This window comes from Anolis carolinensis, chromosome 3 (assembly GCF_035594765.1).
Source record: "Anolis carolinensis isolate JA03-04 chromosome 3, rAnoCar3.1.pri, whole genome shotgun sequence".
Lineage (NCBI taxonomy): Eukaryota > Metazoa > Chordata > Lepidosauria > Squamata > Dactyloidae > Anolis > Anolis carolinensis.
In genome coordinates, this window is record NC_085843.1 from 31,195,623 (window position 1) to 31,217,342 (window position 21,720).

The 21,720-nt window shown below is 40.1% G+C and overlaps 1 protein-coding gene across 1 annotated transcript; it reads left to right on the forward strand.

Annotated features, from left to right (window-relative positions):
- The first annotated feature begins 5,676 nt into the window (after positions 1-5,676).
- Positions 5,677-15,520, forward strand: LOC100553792 (uncharacterized). The gene is made up of 3 exons (XM_003225512.4): positions 5,677-5,853; positions 11,703-11,777; positions 14,169-15,520. The coding sequence occupies exons 1-3, from the start codon at positions 5,828-5,830 to the stop codon at positions 14,455-14,457; spliced, it is 390 nt and encodes a 129-aa protein (XP_003225560.1). The 5' UTR covers positions 5,677-5,827; the 3' UTR covers positions 14,458-15,520.
- Positions 15,521-21,720: the final 6,200 nt, after the last annotated feature.

Sequence of the window (21,720 nt, forward strand, 5' to 3'; positions counted from 1 at the left end):
CCAAGTCCTGGGGTACATCTCAATTTGTAGAATGAATGCTGTGTGACATCTCTTAAATTACCAACACTCAATGCTATAGAATCCTGGATTTTGTAGTCTAGTGAAGTACCAGCACTCTTTGGCAGAGAAGGGCAAAGACTTGTAAATCTACAACTCCCATGATTTCATCACATGGAGCCATGCCAGATAAAGTGGTGTTAAATTGTGTTAATTTTAAAATGTAGATGCACCCTTATAGGATATAACACCTATAGGATATAACAAAGAGAACCCTTAGAGATACCTTATAGTTTTGGGATGTGCACACACACATCCGAAATCATCTGTTTTTCTGTATTATATCCTGTAGGTTTAAACACACCATGTGAGTTATATTAGATTACAATCTGTGCTTTAGAGCTGTATTCTCAGACCTAAAAAATGACACAACACAATCCTCTATGAAATAATTTAGTAATTATACTCCATAGAGTTGAATGGAGCTCCATAGAGTATGGAGCAAAGATTACAGGCTCAGGAAACTTGCTACAGTGCTATGCAGAGCTCATAATTTGCGTCTCAGACATGTCAATTGATGAAGAACATTTTGAAATTTAAAATCCAGCTGAACTCAGAACTTTTCTGATCGGGAATAATGTTATAATCTTGCAGTACATGATTACAGCTGCCAGGCTGATTTAGGTACAGAAATGGAAATATACAAATATATGGAAATATCCCATCACAAGAAGATTGGTTGGTAACATTATGTGACTTGGCAGGGATAACAAATAGGCCATTTTGGTTAAAGAGAAATAACTACTTTGCACAAAAAAAATGACAATTGTATTTTTGAGAAACTACTTGGGGAGATTAACAATACTAGGATTTGAAGAATAGTAGGCATTAACAAATATGTAGAACTGGATTTATATTATAAAATTAGAAGAAGCAGGCAATTGTAACCATTAGCTGGGAAGCTGGAAGTCACATTTCTTTTTCCCATTTTGCTTATTGTATTGTAGTTTATAGTGTAGTTATTTACACTTGCAGTTTACTCTGTTTCGTAGTGTATCTAATTTCTCCTTATATATTGCTTTCTATTTTAAAGTTTTTGTTGTTTAATAAAGGTATCATCAACAAAAAGGAGGCTTCACTGAGTGGATACATATTTTGTTGTTTATTCGTTCAGTCGCTTCCGACTCTTCGTGACCTTATGGACCAGCCCACACCCGAGCTTCCTGTTGGCCGTCACCACTCCCAGCTCCTTCAAAATCAAGCCAGTCACTTCAAGGATACCATCCATCCATCCATCTTGCCCTTGGGCGGCCCCTCTTCCTTTTTCCTTCCATTTTCCCCAGCATCATTCTCTTCTCCAAGCTTTCCTGTACATACTACAACATTGTAATATTATGATTCCACTTTAACTGCTAGTTATACACATCCGTTTTATGTTGCTACTGATGGTATATGTTATATTTTAATATGTTGTTCTCCACCTTGATCCATGGAGAGGGCAAGGTAGGACATAATAATACAGTTTCCTTACCCAGAATTTCAAAATACTCCAAAATCAAAAACTGACCTCATTGGTGGCTAAGATAGTGATATCTATGCTTTCTGGCAGTTTGGTGTAAACAAGCCATGCCTCATGCACACAATTATTAAAAACAGTGTGCATAAAATTACCTTAAGTATATGTATCAGATATATATGAAACAGCATGGATTTCTTGTTTAGACTTGGGCTCCATATAAAACATATTTCATCATTTATGTATTCAAGTATCCCAGAATACAACATAACAGCAACAATAATAATGGGATCTTGGGATACTTGTATGCGTACATGATTGTATTATTATTTTTAGTAATTAGTATTAGTATTATTGGATATGTGTATGTACATAATGATGATGATTGAATATCTGTATATGTACAATTATTATTATTATTATTATTATTATTATTATTATTATTATTATTATTATTGTGAGATACCTGCATAGATACATGACTATTTATTTTTGTTGTTGTTGTTGTTACTAATATTATTGCTATTAAATTAAAAATTAAAAAATCCAATTGGCAAATACTTCTCATCCCAAGCATTTTGGATAGGGATAGGTAGTAGCAACAACAGATTGAATTATTATTTTGATACCCTATGGACTCTTAGAATTTGCAGTTTATGGAGAGGAATTTAGAATAAAGTTTCACTAAATCACAAACTCCAGCCGTCCTGAGGATGCAGCTATGGCACTGAAAGTACTAAGGCAACACTAAAACTGTGTTATGTAAACAAGCCAGAACTCTTTGCCTTGGGGTGCATCTACACTGCATCTACATCAATGCAGTTTGACACCATTTTACTTGCCATGTCTCAAAGCTATGGAATCCTGGGATCTATAGTATGGTGAAGCACCAGCTCTCTTTGGCAGAGAAGCCTCAAGACCTTGCAAAACTACAGTTCTCATGCCATAGCATTGAACCATAGCAGTTAAAGGACGCGTCAAACTGCATTAATTCTACAGTGTAGATGCATCCTTGATTTTGCTTGTTAGGATTGCTGAACAGCAACCTCAGGTAAAATCTGGTTTCTCAAGATGATGGCTTACTTACTTACTTACTTAGGCGATCCCTCGTAGTTTGAGGATGATTGTCTTCCATCTTGGGGGTGTGTCCGTAGATGGCTGAAGAGACCTATTCTTGATCTGCATGTTCTCCCGCAGTGAGGACATTGGTTTTCAGGTGGAAGGCAGTCCCGGTCAGGGTTGGCTCGATGCTCCTCTTGGCACGTTTCTCCCTTAAGCTCTCCATTCGTGCCTCTTCGAACTCCGCATCACTGCTGGTCACAGCTGACCTCCAATGAGAGCGCTCAAGGGCCAGGGCTTCCCAGTTCTCAGTATCTATGCCACAGTTTTTAAGGTTGGCATAGAAGGAAACCTCTAAGGACACCTTAAAATACAGATGCACATGACTTTAATGTGTTTTAATCTTTGTTTCATGTGTTTGAATATAATAGATGTATTTTAATAGGAGCCCCGGTGGCGAAGTGCGTTAAAGCACTGAGCTGGAGACTGAAAGGTCCCAGCGTCAAGAGTCAGACGCCAGTTAACAAACAAAACAGAGTTTATTCCGAAGATAAGCCAAAAATAACATAAACACAGAAAGTATCCTTGAAACACTTCACTTATCAGTGTTTCAAGAGTAGTTTGGACAAAAATAACTCAAAAACAAGCCACGCTATTTTCCCATGCTGGCATTCAATAAAAACTAAAAGACGCTTCAATTCAGCTTTGGAGAACAAATAGAGTTGACTGCAAGAAAATATGCAAAATAAACGAAGGCTTGAAACCTTCCAGAAGCTGCAGAGTATAACTGAAAGTGCAAAAGCCTCTTTTGGCTTCAAACCGTTTCTGAAAACAGACAGCCGGCTCTGCGGATTTAAAGGGACAGTTCCCAAAAGAAAAATAGCAAACTGGCTTGAAAACAAACAAACTAGAAGAGCAGTAAACTGCTTCCACGGTGCAGATAAAGCCGAAAGCTTCAAAGGGATGATGAATAGCCGTCGTCAGGAGAATCCAAGGTCAGGTCAGGAGGCAGCAGCAAATTCCAAAAGGCAAACCAGTAGTCAGAAGCCGGGAGTAGTCGTCAGTCAGAGGGCGTAGACAGAAGCCAGGTCAAATTCAATCCAAAGTCCGAAGAGGGTGCAGTCATCCAAACCAGGTCCACAATAAGACACAGCGAGAGCCAAGCCAGATGGTATCAGCAGCTAGAAATAGTAATCAGAATGCAGTCCAGGGAAACCCACACAGTTCCATCCCTCTGCTGCAGAGCAGTCCCATATAACTTACATCCGAATCACAGTCCAAGTCCAGTCTTCACGGAAACACAGAGATCCCAATGGCGCCTCAGCAACACCTTGCCACACGCAAAGTGCAGTGGCCAAACATTCCCATTTTATTCCCCTTCCTCCTGGGTGACCAAACACTCACACCCAAACACCAGGTGTCCCAAATCTACTCAGAGTCCGAACTCCACACAGCTAGAGCTCGTGGATCTGGAGTACCTAGCAATTCGTCGGAGTCCCAATCATCCTGCCCACACTTAGCCCCATGAACACTTAAAGAACCATCCTCCCTTCTCCAAGCATCCCAAGTGGGATCAGCTCCTGCAGAAACCCCAGGTTCAGTAGTATCCATAGGCCCCAAATCCCCAGACATCTCCGGTGGCTGTGCCCATTCAGTGCCCACTTCCCCAGCCACCACCTGTTCCTCAGCATCCATTTTCCCAAACTCCCCATCTGAATCTTCCTCAGAAGATCCCCCATATAGCTCTCTAAGTCGCTTCCTGCGCAACTCCTCCAGTGAACCCTCATCACGAGAGTTTTTTCTTCCTCTTCAAATCCCATCACCATCAACCATAATCCCCGAAGGCGCAGTCACAACACCCAGGTTCAAACCCTGGGAGCGGCGGGAGCGGCCGCTGTTAGCTCCAGCTCCTGCCAAACATGCCAATGTGAGTAGATCAATAGGTACCGCTCCGGCGGGAAGGTAACAGTGCTCCATGCAGTTATGCCAGCCACATGACCTTGGAGGTGTCTACGGACAACACCGGCTCTTTAGATTAGAAATGGAGATGAGCACCAACCCCCAGAGTCAGACATGACTGGACTTAACGTCAGGGGAAACCTTTACCTTTACCTATTTTAATAGCCTTATGTTTTATACAGGGTGGGTCAAAAGTCACAAAGGTGCATCATGTTTTAATATACTATTTATTATTATTATTATTAGTAGTAGTAGTAGTAGTAGTAGTATTTATATTTATTTACAAACTGCTTATGGCAACCAGACTGACTGATAACTGGCAAAGAGAGGGAGAAAATGTGGAGGCAGTGACAGACTTTGCATTTCTAGGCGTGAAGATTGGCAACAAAGGTCCATATAGTTAAAGCAATGGTATTCCCCGTAGTAACCTATGAATGTGAGAGCTGGGCCATAAGGAAGGCTGAGCGAAGGAAGATAGACTTTTGAACTGTGGTGTTGGAGGAAAAATCTGAGAGTGCCTTGGATCGCAAGATCCAACCAGTCCATACTCCAGGAAATAATGCCCGGCTGCTCACTGGAGGGAAGGATATTAGAGGCAAAGATGAAGTACTTTGGCTACATAATGAGAAGACAGGAAAGCTTGGAGAAGATACTGATGTTGGGAAAAATGGAAGAAAAAAGGATGAGGGGCCGACCAAGGGCAAGATGGATGGATGTTATCCTTGAAGTGACTGGCTTGACCTTGAAGGAACTGGGGGTGGCGACGGCCGACAGGCAGCTCTGGCGTGGGCTGTTCCATGAGGTCACGAAGAGTCGGAAGCGACTGAATGAATAAACAACAAAACTTGCAGGATCTTGAGCATTACCTTACTGGCTTGTGAAAGAAGTGCCACTGTATAAAAGTTTGAGCATTCAACTAACCTACCTTAAAAGATGAGGGAAAGCAGGCAACACATAAATAATAATGATGATGATGATTATAATAATAATGATAATAATGATGTGTTGTTATTGTTATTGGCGCTCCTCCAGGGGAGCTGAGAAAGAGGCCTGCCCGCCCTGAGAAGAACTTCAGGCGCAGGCGGCGCTGTGGGCGGGGCTTCTTCAGCCAAGAGGCCCCGCCCCTTTCCTGGGTCCTCGCGAGCGGCTGTTTGGCCTCGTCGCGAGCTCCGCCTCCCATTGGCTGCTGCGTCGCAGGCAGCAGCGAGAAAGAGAGCCATGATGGCGGCGGCCTGAGAAAGCGAGCGAGAGTGAGAGCCAGAGCGAGCGGAAGCCCCTCAGTCCCCGACCGCCGCCATGGCGGAAGACGCGGAGCTGGAGAGGTGGGTGAGGCCTGCGGGGAGGAAGGGGCAGGCGCTGCAGGGAAAACCTGGCTTTTGCTGCTCCCTTGGCAGCCGAGGGATTTGGCCTTGACTGTCTGTGAACACCAGGAAGAAGGTCCCACAGGCTTCCCAGTGGCCTTGTCTTTTTAGGGCCTCGGAATCTTAAAGGGACCGCATCGCATTATTATCATTATATTTATCCCATTAGATCTTGGAAGCAAAGCAGGGTCTGCCCCGGTTCGTACTTAGTCTGAAGACCACTATCGAATGGTAGATGTTGTAGGGGATGTTTCAGGAGGAAGGTACTCACACAACTCTGAAGGTGCATATCTTCACTGTAGAATTAGTGTGGTTTGACATCACTTAAACTGCTATGGATCAAGGCTAGGGAATCGTAGAGGTTGTAGTTTGGCGAGGCCCTAAGCACTCTTGAATAATAATAATAATAATAATAATAAGCTTTATTTGTATTCCGCCCCAAGGAAACACAGGGCAGATTCCAACAGACAAAAGGGCAACCATTCTGTGCCTTGAAAAACAATAGATACAAATACAATAAACAAGCCAACCAAATCCCACATTAGATCAACATTTAAAACCATTGTGTTGTTGAAGGCTTTTATAGCCGGAATCACTGGTCGCTGTAAGGATTCTGGGCTGTATGGCTATATTCCAGAAGCATTCTCTCCTGACGTTTCACCTACATCTATGGTAGCCATCCTTAGAGATTGTGGGGTATATTGGAAACTAAGCAAGGGAGATTTATCTATCTGTGGAAGGTCCAGGGTGGGAGAAAGAACTCTTGTCTGTTGGAGGCAAGTGTGAATGCTGCAATTAATTGCCTTGGTTAGCATTGAAAAGCCTTGCACCTTCAAGGCCTGGTTGATTCCTGCCTGTTTGGATCCTTTGTTGGGAGGTGTTAGCTGGCCCTGTTTCATGTCTGGAATTCCTCAGTTTTCAGAGTGTTGTTCTTTATTTACTGTCCTGATGTTAGTGTTGTTCTCAACAACAACCAATAACCAATATAATAATAATAATAATAATAATAATAATAATAATAATAATAACAACAACAACTTTATTTTTATATCCCGCCACCATCTCCCCTCGAGGACTCGGGGCAGCTTACATGGGGCCAAGCCCGACAACACAGTTAAAATAGAATAAACAAAAAACATAATGTAATACCCATAACTTTATATAATATAATAATGGGTGTGTTCACAAATTGGAGACAAGGCAATAAATTATACATGTGCAATTTATTGCAAGGTCACTAATAAGATGGGCCAGTAATAAAGTGCAGTGGCTGGGTATAGGTGGAGGTGCATTTATAAAAACCACACTCTTTGGCAAAGAAGACCTTGCAAAACCACAACTCCCATGATCCGATCGCATTGAGCCATGGCAGTTTAAGTGTCAAACTGCATTAACTCTGCAGTGAAGTTATACCCTGGGAAGAAGAAGAGCACAGTTCCCCACTTCTACTTAAAAGAAAGCTCATAGTTGTGGCTTGAGATGTATTTGCAATGTCACATTAATGTAGTGTGACATCACTTTAACTGCTGTGATGTCATAGGATTTGTAATTCTACAATAACAACAACAACAACTTTATTTATATCCCGCCACCATCTCCCAAAAGGGACTCAGGACGCCTTACAGAGCAGCACATAATGATGCCATACAAACACATAAAATACATCAGCATTTATAAATATCAGTAACAACACCAATTGATATAAAACAACACTTAACAGAAATTAACAAAAAAAACCCAACTCAATTTAAATAAAATATTCAATAAAAACGCAGCAGTAGTTTCTAGTTAAAATATGCTATAAAACCAACTTGAACAAGGCCTTCTCTGTCCATGAACATCACCAAACTATAGTGGTTTGAGCATTGCACTATGAGTCTGGAGATCAGATTTTAAATCTCCACTCAACCATGGAAACCCACTGGATGACCCTGGATAAATCACACATTCTCAGCCTCAGAGTAAAGCAAAGACAAGCCCTCTTCTGAACAAATCTTGCATAGAAAGCCCTGTGATGGGTTTGCCTTAGGTCAGGCCTGCCTTAGGGAATTCCTGACCACTGGACAAGTAATAGCCAAAATTGCTTTTAGGGCCCTTCCCCACAGCCCGATATCCCAGAATATCAAGGCAGAAAATCCCACAGTATCTGCTTTGAACTGGGTTATCTGAGTCTACACTCAAATACTGTGGGATTTTCTGCTATGATATTCTGGGATATAGAGCTGTGTGGAAGGGCCCTTAGAGTAGTACACTGGTTGGGCACTCACTCTCTAAAAGGTTCGCCATCACTGCCCTAGGATTTCCATTGGTTGAAAATGACTAGAAGGAACACAATAACAACTCAGTGAAATATAGGATTGCATACTGAATTCAGGTTCATAAGATTTTTTGTAATTTGTTGCCAGAACAGCAATTTTGGCATCGCTTGGAAGTGATTGGGAACATTGCCTTAACTGCCAGAATAAGATTTCTTATTTCCTCATTCTGTGAGTGGTGTAACATGATTTAGGTAGGAAGGTGACCTTTGTTGAGCCACTCTTAGGTCTTGCTACGGGTTTTTAATTAGATTCAAGAACTGGGCCTTGATGGAGCCATTCTAAGACATTAGGTTTTTGTTGTTACCATCACAGTGTTGTTGTGGTTTGGTATTTAGGATGATTGTCCATATAGAGGTGAATCTCTGCCCAAATCCCAGGTTCCTGAAGCAAGCTTGTCCTATGTTTGGCTCCATCTATCTTCCCTTCAGTCCTGAGTACCTTATATATTCATGTATAAGTCTAGAAATTTTAGTTTAAAAAGCAACCCAAACAATCTGGTTTGATTATCCATGGACCAATGTGAGTACTTATATCTTAACCTTTATCAAAAAAGAAAGCATTCTCCTCTCTGAATAGATAAGTGGTGAAAGGTAAGGGTTTAACCCTTTCCAGAATAACTTGAAAGAAGCACCAACCCTCTCTACTCTCTCTGCTGAGGTGTCACTTCTGGCCTTTTTGAAAGCTTGGATGGGAAAACGGCAGCAGTAAGGCTGCCCCCTGAGATGGCATTGGTGCTTTTCCCTCTTTACAGAATGATCCTCGACATTATACGTGAAGTCGACTTATACATGAGTATATACGGCAATTTCCCAGTTTCTAGAACATCCCCACGATATGTTCTTCTACCACCATGATTCACTGCAGGTCTGGTGTCCTCTGGCTCATAAATGTTATTTTGCATCTGGTTTGGAGATAACCAGACACTTCTTCAATCTTCTGTGCTCTCCATCACCCACAGAATAGTCATAGAGGGGCTGTCATAGCTGAAGTGTGAGACTAAGAGACTTTGGTCATCATGAGGTCTTGAAAAAAATACCAACTTCTGCAATGACTAAAAAAGACATCCACTGGTGTAAAGTGGACATACACTTGTGTATATCACTCACAGTGATGGATGCAGGGAGAAATGTTCAACGGGTAAATATACTACTCTTAATAAAAATGAAAATGAAAAATAAAAATGAAATGCACAGATATAAGATGGGTGACATCTGGCTTGAAAACAGTACATGGAATCTTAGGCTGCAAGCTGAACATGAGTCAACAGTGTGGTGCTGCAGCTAGAAAAGCTAGCGCAATTCTAGACTGCATCAATAGGAGTAATGTGTCTAGATTGAGGGAAGTCATAGCCCCAGTGTATTCTGCTTTGGTCAGACCTGAAATGCTATGTCCAATTCTAGGCACAACAATGCAAAAAAGCCATCGACAAGCTAAAATGTATCTAGAGAAAGGTGACCAAAATGATCAAAAGTCTGGAAGCCAGGCCCCATAAGGAGGGTTTAGGGAGCTTGGTATGTTTAGCTTGGAGAAAAGAAGACTGAGGGGAACATGGTAACCATGTTAAAAAAATGAAAGAAGTCCCAAGTTTGTTTTCTGCTAGAGACCAGGACACAGAGCAATGGATTCCACTTAAACATTAGGAAGAACTTCCTGATAGTAAGAGCTATTTGAAAGTGGAATATGCTACCTCGTAGCATGGTGGAGTCTCCTCTGAGCAGAAACCAGATGGCCATCGGCCGGGAGTGCTTGGATTGAGTGTTCCTTCATGACAGGGGAGTGGACTCTATGGTCATTGTAGTCTCTTCCAGCTCTATGATTTTAAGCATCTGGATAATGGTTGTCCCATTTCTCCTATCTCAGCTACAGATCTCGCCAACTACTTCAGAATTACCATTTGTTTGCTTCTGTGACTAATGCACCCCTAAGACATTCATTTTGTTTTGGTGGAAGGCCTTCTCTAGGCAAAATGGTGACTGAGCCATATTCTTTCCAGTTTGTGAAAATGGATTTAACAGTGCTCTGGGGAATTGTCATAATTTGGGATTTTATTTTAAGTAAATCTGGTTTGTGTTTCTACACAATGTTATTCTGGACTTACATTTGGTTATTTCTTGGTGTTATTTGTGTCAATATGTTCTTCAACCAAATTTAAGACCTACAGAAACAGATATGCTTAATCTGAGATCAATGAGATCCTAAAATAGTACATAAATGGATTCAATTCAAAACCAGAATTTATCTGGGCATTAATGTGTATGCAACCAATGTGACAGTCTATTTTTGTTAATGTTTTTGCCAAAATAACAATATTTTGCATCTTTTCAGTACTGGGTATTTTAAGCACATCTATTCTTTTTTCATGTATTTCTATCCCACGTTCTCCCACAATTGGGATTCAAGGTGACTCACAATGTAAAAATAGTACAGTTAAACACATACAAAAAGTCAACATTAAAATGGGTTAACTTAGTGAGAGTCTTAAAATTATTTAAGACTGCTCTTGAAAAGATAAAATACAATGAAAAGTTCAAAAGTAACAATATCAGTTAAGCACGTTTTGATTTCATGATATAGTACAACAACAAACTGGCTCTTAAATTGTTATGTACTGTGATGATTTGGTCTGTAAGCTGAGTTTTCAGGCCCCTAGGGGAGATTGTCAGTGCATATATAATATAATATACTGGAGGAAATTTTCTTTACATTAGCAGTTTTAGTGCAGTAACAAATACATACATTCTTGGTGAGAAAACATGTGACTGTTCTGTGGTAAAAATAGTAATCCAGTAAATACTTCATGTCCCTCTAGTTATCCATATTAGCAAAAAAATTAGTTTTCTATGTGAGGTTATTAGAATTTCCCAGGTCACTAGAATTCAAACATAATTCAGATCCTTTGTCACTGAACAGTTGTGAATAAGGTGATGGGGAAAAATGCTGATAGGGTATCCCAAATGTAATTTTCTTAAAAACCCAAAGTCTGAGCATTTGTAATCATCATTTATGGCCTGTATTTTATTTTTCCATTTACAGTGAACAAGGCATCAGCACTTAAAATAAAGTTAATAGATCTAGATTGACTATGAACTTAAGAAAATGTAATGTTGCAGTGTTTCAATTTCAAAGTAAGTTTTGTTAAAAGTCAAATTGGAGTGACATCACCTTTTCACACATTTTCATTGGTGCCAGTATTATTTCCATTCCGGATCAATTACCATCAATCCCCTTTTGTCTTTTGTAAAAAGCAATTATCTTCTGTATTTGTTCAGTGAGTCATGAGATTGAGGCTGTTAAAGATACAAATGATGAATTGAGCGTGCATTACTTTAATCCTTACAGTTTTATTTGGGAAAGTGACTTTAATGAGCCTGGGATGGGTCAGTAGTTTGCACTAGTGTTCTTAGTGAACAACAGAAATAAGTAAATGTGCCTATATTTCAAGGACATTCAAGAATTGATCAAATGAAATGCTTTTCTCATATTTACATTTAGGAAAGCAGTGGAAGAACTTCTTACAGAGGCTAAGCGTGGGAAAACAAGAGCAGAAACTATGGGGGCCATGGGCTGGTAAGTTCTTCAAACTATGTGCTGCTTTTCTAAAATATAAACAGGTTAAAGAAATAATGACCGAGGATGCAGTCTTAGGACCTTATCCCATGCAAGTGCCTCCCTCCCTTCTCTCTCTGTTGTCTCACGCTAGCAAAATGGAGTCCCACGGAGGCTGTCCCATGACGCACGGCCACTTCTAGTAGCTGTCCATGGGAATCTGTCTTGCCAGCGTGTGAAAAATGGAGAGAAGACTCCGTTTTCAGGATTGAAGAAATGGGAGAAGCGGGAAGAATATGTGGGAAGGACATGGGATGGCTGACCATGCCCAAAGATGGACCTTGCTGGAGTAAGATGAGTCCCCACTCTTCCAAATGCTTTCCCCAGCTTCCCTTCCACCCGTGGAATAACATCCTTAAACACATTTGGAGCAGATAAGCCTCATTGGACCAAGTAAGAATTATTTTAGAGACCTAAGTGTTGTTGTTAGTCCCAACAACCCTCAGTGGGTTTTACATAGGGTCTTGCCATTTAACCACTGATTCATTGGACCTAACCTATCTAGTGGTAGCAATTCCTATTAAGCACATGTGCAAGAATTCAATTAAAATAGGTGATAACACAATTGCGTTCATAAAGTACCCTTTTTCCTATGTAGTGATGCTCATAGGCCATTAACTGCAGCATCTGTTTATACAGCACACTTGTTTAAAATATTTTGTCCAGGATCAGTGAAGTACTTATGGAAGGCATATCCAGAAAAACCCATTTTCCCCATACATTCCCGCAGCCTCTGGATGATTTCAGAATCTGGGATGGAAGATTGGAAAATACTTCCAGAACACAGTTTCTGGTGATGCAGCAGGATGTAGGGAGGACAGAGAGTGAAGGATAATTTCTTATTGCAAATGCTGGGAGAGTGTACTGGGAATCAGGTCTTTCTAGGTCTGTTGATAGGGCATATTTCTTAAGTATGCTCTTGAAATCCAGACATATTTTTGGTAAGGTATTTCTTCACAATGTTATTTATTATGTTGTTGCAAGTTTTATAACTTTTCATGAGATGTTGTGGTTTGATTACTATGTTTATTTTTATGGTTGTAATGTTTTTGTTTACATGTTGTTCACCGCTTTGAGTCCCGATCTGGGAGAAAAGCGGGATAGAAATAAATAGATAATAATAAAATGTTCCTGTGTTACTTAAACTAATATAGCAACCGAGCATCCTGGCATTTGTCACTCAAGGTATTGAACTCTGCCACTTCCCCTTGAAATCCTTGTGCTCTCAAGCTCTTATGAGACAGGAAAGGCATTCATGGAAGTGCCGACAAAGCTTATTTTTAGAGGGCCCCAAAAAACTGGTTTGCTAACCAGGAATTATTGGATTTGTAGATCCTGCTGTCATACATATAATGATAAAGCATGATTTATTAGAAAATACAGTAATAGTGGGCAAAGCAGAAGACTATATTACATTGTGCATTGACTCAGTAAAGATTGTAGGAGTAAAGAGGACTGTTAATAAGAGAAGTTTTAGGAGAGTTCTTATTCATAGAATAAGAATCATCATAGGCCATAGGTCAGAATTGACGTCAGCATGCACAAAAAATAGCAGACCCAAAATGGAAGCCAGATCTTCCAGGGCTTCCATTATGCCCACTGCTACCTATGTCTTTCCTTTTCCCAAATGGTTTAATCTCTGAGAATGAACAGGTGGCACTTCTCACAGGTTCAACATTAGTGGGACCCTGCTTACATCAGAATTGCTTAAATGATGCACAAAACATTCCTTTTAATATTTGACAGCTGCTTAGTGCTATGGAATGTGGATAACTTCATACTTTAGATATTTCAAATAGTGCAAATCTATCTGAAGTTGTAATTTCTATCAAGTTTCTGGTCCATCTAGCCTGGTCTACTTTAGCTCACAGTGACTTCTAGAGATCTCTCTTAGCCCTGCTGGAGGGATCAGGAGACGAACCTGAGACTATATGTAGGCCAAAAATGTATGCTACCACTGACCTGTGGTCCTCCTATTTGAAACGGCAAGTTCTTGCCCCAGCCATTCGTAGTTTTCAACCAAATGGAATACTACACAATTCTTTACCATAGTTGCAGATGTGTAATCATAATTGTATTTGTGTACATACCAAAAACATCGCTACATTATGTAACTTCCACCCCCTTTTAAAAAAGGAATATGACAATTAAATAGTTGCTTTTAGACCTGTAAGAAAGTGTACACATCTTGGCTGTTTCTTTCCATACTGCAAGTCTACACTAGGTGGCATACAAGGAAAGCCAAAACATGACAAATTGAGCTATCTGATTTAGATATTCATGGCATTTATTTGGTTATTTTGTTCGCATTAACCTATTTATATGTTGTTGTTTTTCCTAATGTTTCTGCAGGATGAAGTGCCCTCTTGCCAGCACAAATAAAAGGTTTCTCATCAATACTATTAAGAACACATTGCACTCCTCAAAAGAGCAAGACCAGGGACAAAAGCATCAGGAAGATGATAAGGAATCTGAGCCAAAGCAGAGCGGGGAAGAAACCAAACCAAAGAGGCACAGATCATATCCTTATACACCCAGCTTTCGGTCTAGGAGAAGAGTCAGCTCTTCTCCTCCTAGGCATCGAAACAGGAACAGAAGGCAGAACACCAAGGAGAAGTATGAAAAGCAATCAAATAAGTGAGGAGAAAAGCAGGCCATTCCAAGCCAAGTATGTAATTAAACAATGAACTATGGGGGGAATGTTCCTTTATCTTCAACTAGAGAGCATTCTTCAGTACAGATGTCTATGTTAAAAGCAGGTTTCTAGAAGACAGCAAGCCTGCTCCTTGTGATTATTCCCTGAAGAGTTACTGTGTACTTAGGAAGTTGATGATGTGTTTGTTTTCCCCTGCCCCCAACACACATTCATATCCTTCCAGTTCAGCTTTTTTGTCCTTTCTTTGGATGGTTGTAACATGCTTGTGTCTGTCTTCCAGAAACATTATCTTTTATAGTAGCATACATGAATGCATAGTCTGTAAATGATAAATTACTTGGTTTGTAATTTGCTTTTAATTTTATTTTGTTCCATAGGTACAGAAAACTTCCACTGTGCTCACATAGCTGCATTGTAGGCTCATAACCTGACATACATCTGGATATTGCATATTATTTAAATACATGCAAATTGATTTAATGTATGTTAATAAACATAGGGGAAATGTGGTCCATAGTGGACACTCTTATTATATGGGACTTGGCAAGAGCAATAGTTTCCCATACACTTCAGATGTTATGCAATTTATTTAAATGCACAGAATATTTTCAGCCATACAATCTGTTTAAACAAAAAAATATTTTCCAGCAACTAAATAAACAAGCAGTGATTTGTTATTCCTTGGAGATTGGGAAATCTAAAATTGGCTTTTATTCCATCTCTCTCTGTATAAATGGTAATGTCTCTTAAGTCACTAAAAATACTTTGACACCTCTGTGCAAAACAGTGGACATCAGGAGTGTTTGTGGTAAAAAGTTGACCACATGTTATTTAAATTGTGAAACGATACAGGGAATGGCCACTTAAATTTTGATCACTGTCTTTTTAGCAGTTTTATTGGTTAGGTTCTTTGTGAATCCTTAATCTGCTGATGACTTATCTTTGTAGTTCCTCTGTTCTATGGAAACACTGACATGTAAGTCTTTAGACAACATTTATTTGAGTGGTTTTTCTGAGTTGATATTAAACCTGAGCTCTGATACTAAAATTTTGTCAAGTATTTTGTAAAGGTGTTTAAATGTGAAACAAAATAATTTGATGAATAGAAATGTTTAATTACCAGTCAAGGACACTTATGTCTTCAGTTTATCACAAGTTTAGTGCATGTACTGTTCTGACTTCAGTGCATACTAGCAAGTCAAAAGCAGTTTTTGTAATGTGAGCTTACATGTTTGTGCTGAATTGTCCCATTGAATTCAGTAGAATTTGCTTCCTAGTGGGCTCTTGTTATCAGTGGGCTCTTGTTATCTCCTGTGGTTAGGTTCCAGGATCACCCTTAAGTATCAAAATCTATGGATGCTCAAGTTGCCTTATATACAGTGGCATAGTAAACTGGCAATCCTGTTATAAAATGGCAGACCAATCAATTGAGTGCTGGAGAGAGCCTGAGGATCTCTGAAATGAGGCAAGTCTATGGCAGAGTATGCCCACACAGCAGCATAGTGCTCAACGTTAGGGTTCTTTTTGGATTTTACCCCCAGAATAGTTTTGAGCAATTGCTGGTTGAATCTGTGGGTGCCTTGCATATGGAGAATCAACTGTGTAGCAATGAATCATAAAAGACAATGTATGAAAGTAAAAAACCCCCTCTTCCTCCTCCTGCCTGGCAGAGGAGTCTGAAAGAAATAAGCGTCAGTGGGTGTGTTAGGTGGAAAACAATCTGTTCCAGCAGATCTTGGCCTATATTGTCTCATATTGGTAATACGTTGAAGTTGACATTGTTACTTTTCCCCTATGCTTGTTCTCTGTTTAATTTTAAAATTAAAAGAAATCTAAGAAGCACATCTTAGAATCATTGCATATTTCATGCTGAATTAAGAGCAATGCTTAGTTTTAGCAGATTTATACACACACTAAATCAGCTTGAGAAATGATTTTTTCTGTATGATAGTTGTCCCTGGAGTGAAGCTGGGCAGGGGAGGCAAAATGAGGGCATTTACCACCCCAATAGGAATTTGCCTCCCTCCTCAAAATTTTCCTTCAATTCACAATCTTATAGTACTGCAGTAATTTAAAACTTAGAGTGCAGCAATGGCACAATGGGTTAAACCCTTGTGCCGGCTGAACTGCTGACCTGAAGATCTGAAAGTTAGTGGTTTGAATCCACGAGATGGGGTGAGCTCCCATCTGTCAGCCCCAGCTTCCATGCGGGGACATGAGAGAAGCCTCCCACAGGATGGTAACACATCCGGCCATCCCCTGGGCATTATCTCTGTAGATGGCTGATTTTCTCACACCAGAAGCGACTTGCAGTATATTTTCAATTCGCTTCTGACATGATTTTAAAAAATTAGAACTTGAACATTTTGAATTATAGTATGGGCATCCAAAGAAATGGGAAAGGCAAACTTACCAAGAGAATATGAGCACTGCAAATGGGAGAGTTCGAGGTGTGACCAATTTTCAATGTCTCTGCAATGCTAGAAATTTGTAATGGGAGGGAAAACAGAATTCTTATTGCAGGGGCAATGTCTTCATTTTGCTTCCTCTCTCCCCATTATCTTGTATTCACCCACAGAATTGGAAAACCCATGTAGATCCATGAATACAATATTTATTATGGCAAGAATAATCCTTAGACATATCTGATCAGTGGGACCAAAATACTACGAATGTGAAACTGTTCATTGAATCCCTCCCTGTGGGGGCCAAGTTGACACTGGTGTTGGTTTCATTCCAGTGTCAAGTTGGCAAGAAAGCTTTTTATGGTTTCATTTTGAACTGCAGCATATATGATTTCAAACTGTAGAGGAGCCTGCTTGTCATTCCCATCTACTGAACTTCAGTGTAGGCAGATTGGGGTCCCAAAGTAGGGCAAGAAATAGAGCTGCTCATGGGAAAATGTAATCCCTAAAGTATCCAGCTTCTGGCTTCCAGAATACCAGTGCAACTAAGCTGGAGAGTATCACTGGTTTCACATCCAAGCTCATTTTCTGTTGCCCTGGAGACTAGGAAGCGGAACAACGGCTTCAAACTACAGGAAAGGAGATTTCACCTGAATATTAAGAAGAACTTCCTAACTGTGAGAGCTGTTCAGCAGTGGAACTCTCTGCCCCGGGGTGTGGTGGAGGCTCCTTTGGAGGTTTTATTTATTTATTTGCAGTATTTATATTCCGCCCTTCTCACCCCGAAGGGGACTCAAGGACTCACATTACACATATAAGGTAAACATTCAATGCCTTAACATAGAACAAAGACAGAGACAAACACGGGGATCCGAGCTGGCCTCGAACTCATGACCTCTTGGTCAGAGTGATTTGTTGCAGCTGATTGCTCAACAGCCTGCGCCACAGCCTGGCCCATAATGGTTTTTAAGGAGAGGCTGGATGGCCATCTGTCGGGGGTGCTTTGAATGTGATTTTCCTGCTTCTTGGCAGGGGGTTGGACTTAATGGCCCACGAGGTGTCTTCCAGCTCTATGATTCTATGATTTTAATGCACGTTCTGTATCGGTAGAGAACTTCTCCTCCTCCAGCTATTTTGGATTATGATCCCAACAACCCTTTGTCATTCACTATGCAGACTGAACCTTTTGGGAATTCTCAGCCTCAAATTACACTTCCAGGACCATGAGATAGAACTGACAGACCACAATGAGCCGAAGATGAATCTGACCTCTTCCTCATTTCTGCTATGCTGCTGTAAATCTGAGGAGGTTTAGGAATGGGTTGGAAACTGCCATCAAAGTACTCAAAATCTAAATGCAGAATTGTTTTGTCCATTTTCAGTGCTCTTTTTATAAAAACAAACATCTATATAGTGCCCCCTCATTCATGGAAGTGGGCACTGTCCAACACTATATTTGTAATAATCACAATCCACAATTATCTAAAATACATCTTTAATTTCCATCAATACAAATAAGTCTTAGAAGTTTATTTACGGCATCCAATCAATCATTAAAACTTGTTGCTGAATGCCTTGCTTTGAAGCCTTAGTATGTTTTGAAATATAGACCAACTAGTGTTATGATTCACAAAGGTAAATGAGCAGAACAAAACACTACTGTCTGAAGCGGAGAAGGCTGTGTTGTCAATGGAAGAAATAATTAAAGGTAAAGTATCTCCATCAAGTTGCCATTTGTTGTCTCTCATGCACAGTCCCTGATAAAATATAATTCCTTTATTTCTTCGTCCCCAAGCCTTTGTGTTTAGAGACAGAGCAGGAAGAGGGTGGCGAGCAGCATAGAAAGTGCGGGTCACCATCAAATACATTTCGTTTTTATTTGACTGCCTAGGATGTCATGCAGAATCTTCAGGGCAGGTGGTTGAATTCACAGACTCTTTAGAAGGGAATATATAGGTCTTAGGGGGGGGAAACTGGTTAAGGAACAGGGAGGGTGGAAACCGCGGGGGGTACGGGACGGAACACAGTGTTGTCAGTGAAACCTTGACAACATCAGCTGCTTGCTAGCAGAAAAGCAAGCTAATCATGAGCAACTTTTCCCCCTTTTTTTGGAATGAGACATGCAGCTGTCAAAGCAATAAGGTAAATGAGGCTTCTCAGTGGAACTCTATAAATGGGAGAGACTAAAGAGCGACTGTCCGTCCTCCTCTTGCGTGGTAATGCACCGTTGGTGCCTGACTGGGTGGTCTTAAGTCGGTTGCCACAGGGGTAGGAGGGTTGATACCAATCAAGGCCTGCACAGCTGAGACCCCCAGTGACCTGTGCAAGCAGCTTTTTTTCTCCTCCTAGGCCCCCCTCCCATTCGCTCATTTGTGTGTGGGATGCTTTTTCTGCTACTCTATTTATGGGATTACATAAATGAGCCATTAAAAATGTAAATCTTCAGAAACAGTTGAATAAGATTTAAACAATCAAGCAAAGGGCATTACAGTACAAGAAACTGCCCCGGAACCAGCCGTGCCATGACCCAGTATTGTGGCAAGAGGGACAATGGGAGGTGAAGGGAGAGAGCAAGAGGAGAAGTGGGGGAGAAAAACAAACTATCTCACCATTGTAACTGTCACTGGCACCAAGGGGAAGATTAAGGTTTGGTGGGTTCCCCCCATCACCCTTCTTTTCTTTTTAAAAGCATGTTAGAACAATAATGATGAGCCATTATAAGTGACAAAGGAAGCCCATCCCAGCATCCTCCTTACAGTGCAGGTGCCAATACAATCAAGTTTAAACACAGAACTCAGTTTTGGTGGTGGAGGAGCAAATAAAGATTATACTATTGCCCCACAGGCATTTAACTCCTTCGGATCTATTGCAAATTACCAACTTTGTCACCCCATAAATGTAAAATAAGCACTGCTATTTCCAGTCTGTCATTCTTCTGCACTCCATGGTTGCTTCAAATTTCATTCGCTCAGCCTTTCAGTGTTGCACTTGTCTTCTGGTGGTGCAAACATTCAAATTTCAGAAGGGATATAGAGTTAGTCCAGGGCCATCTTAAAATACAGTGTTTCAAAATGATGGATCCAATTTTAATACGGTTTATTTCATGATGGCAACATATTATGATTACACAAACAGTTACAAACAGCTTAATGAGTTACCAAGTATCATAATTTCCTAACCATTTTATTAATTCTCTATGTACCCTCCTGCTGCACTGTACAAAGCATCTTCTGACTTTTTTTGTGGGAATACATCAAAGACCATATTTTTGTGCCACCACAACATAAGGTCTAATAACATACTCTCCAATTGCAGTTATTTTTTAGATTTATTTTTGGCTCAAAATGGTTAGTAAAACTTCATAATTTTATAACTCATTAAACGGTTTGTAACTTTTTGTGCAATTATAACATGTTACCATCCTGAAATATGCCGCTTTGAAATTAGGTTCATCATTTTGAAACACCCCATAGAATCACAACAGTGGTCATTTCAGCAGATGAAGACACTTTAAAGAGTTATTTGGGATGAATACAACTATTGTCTCAATGTTATCCGTACAGCAGAACACAAAAAAATCTTATGTTGTGGGATCACTATCTTGTGAACAACTGAGGCTAGGGGCTGTTTGTGTGCTGGGAGAGGTACCTAGCAATAATCATTTGAAACTATGCCTCTCCCTTTCAAGAGTAAGAGTTTCACTTATGGGTGGCTCATTGTTGCCAAGATATAGTGATTTCAAATCAGGCCCATCTTTTTGAAACACATTACAGTGTTCCCTCGCTACTTTGTGGTTCGCTTTTCGCGGATTCGCTGTTTTGCGGTTTTTCAATAAACTCTAAAAGAATATTATAAATAATAAAAAATTACAATTTACATCCCAAGGAAGGGAGGAAGGAGAAGCTGAAGGGAGAGAAAAGGAGCCCAAGCGGCAAAAGGAAGAGAAGGAGGTGATTTATCAACACACGATTGGTTGATAAAGACTTAAAAGAGTGTAAAACTACTAAAATAATGTATAAATATTAAAATAAATATAGCGTCCCTACTTTGTGGATTTTCACTTATTGCGGGTGGTCCTGGAACGTAACCCCCATGATAAGTGAGGGAACACTGTATATTGCTGCCTGAGATAGAATAGAAAAAGGCATTGTCTGTCATCCCATTAAAACATATAATACCCAAAACTAGTAAAAGAAAATGGACATTAAAGGGAGCCAGTATGGTGTAGAATTCCAAGTGTTAGACTAGGACTTTGGGGACCAGAGTTCAAATCTGCCATTTTAGCAGTCTGCAATATCTGTGGAACTATTATATTCCAATTTATTGATTTTCTTCCTATCATCAGCTTTCTTCATTGTCCAGCTTTCACAACCATACATAGAAGTTGTATACGATGGCATGGAGAATCCTAACTTCAATAGTCAATAATGCCATATTATTTTCATTTATTATATTCTCTAGTTCCTTCATAGTTGCCCTTCTAAGTCCCAGTATTCTTCTGGTTCCTTGACTGTAGCCTCCATTTTAATTAATGATTGAGCCAACATATAGGACATTAACTATTTCAATGTCTTCATCCAAGGTGCAGAACCAAGTTGGATGATATGGTTAAGCACTATGGACAGCGCAGTTAGAGTTCTAACTAAAAGCCAGAGCTAATTCACTATCCTGCTGACATAGGAGTTATTGGCCACAACTATAGATGTATACGCCATAATTTTAGAATACTGACTAGAATTGTTAATTTTTTAAAAAATACAGAAGCATGATTTTCATCCAGTAAGTATGAATGAAATGTGTAACCAACCTACTTTGGTTAAGATCCATGATTTTGATAAACTCA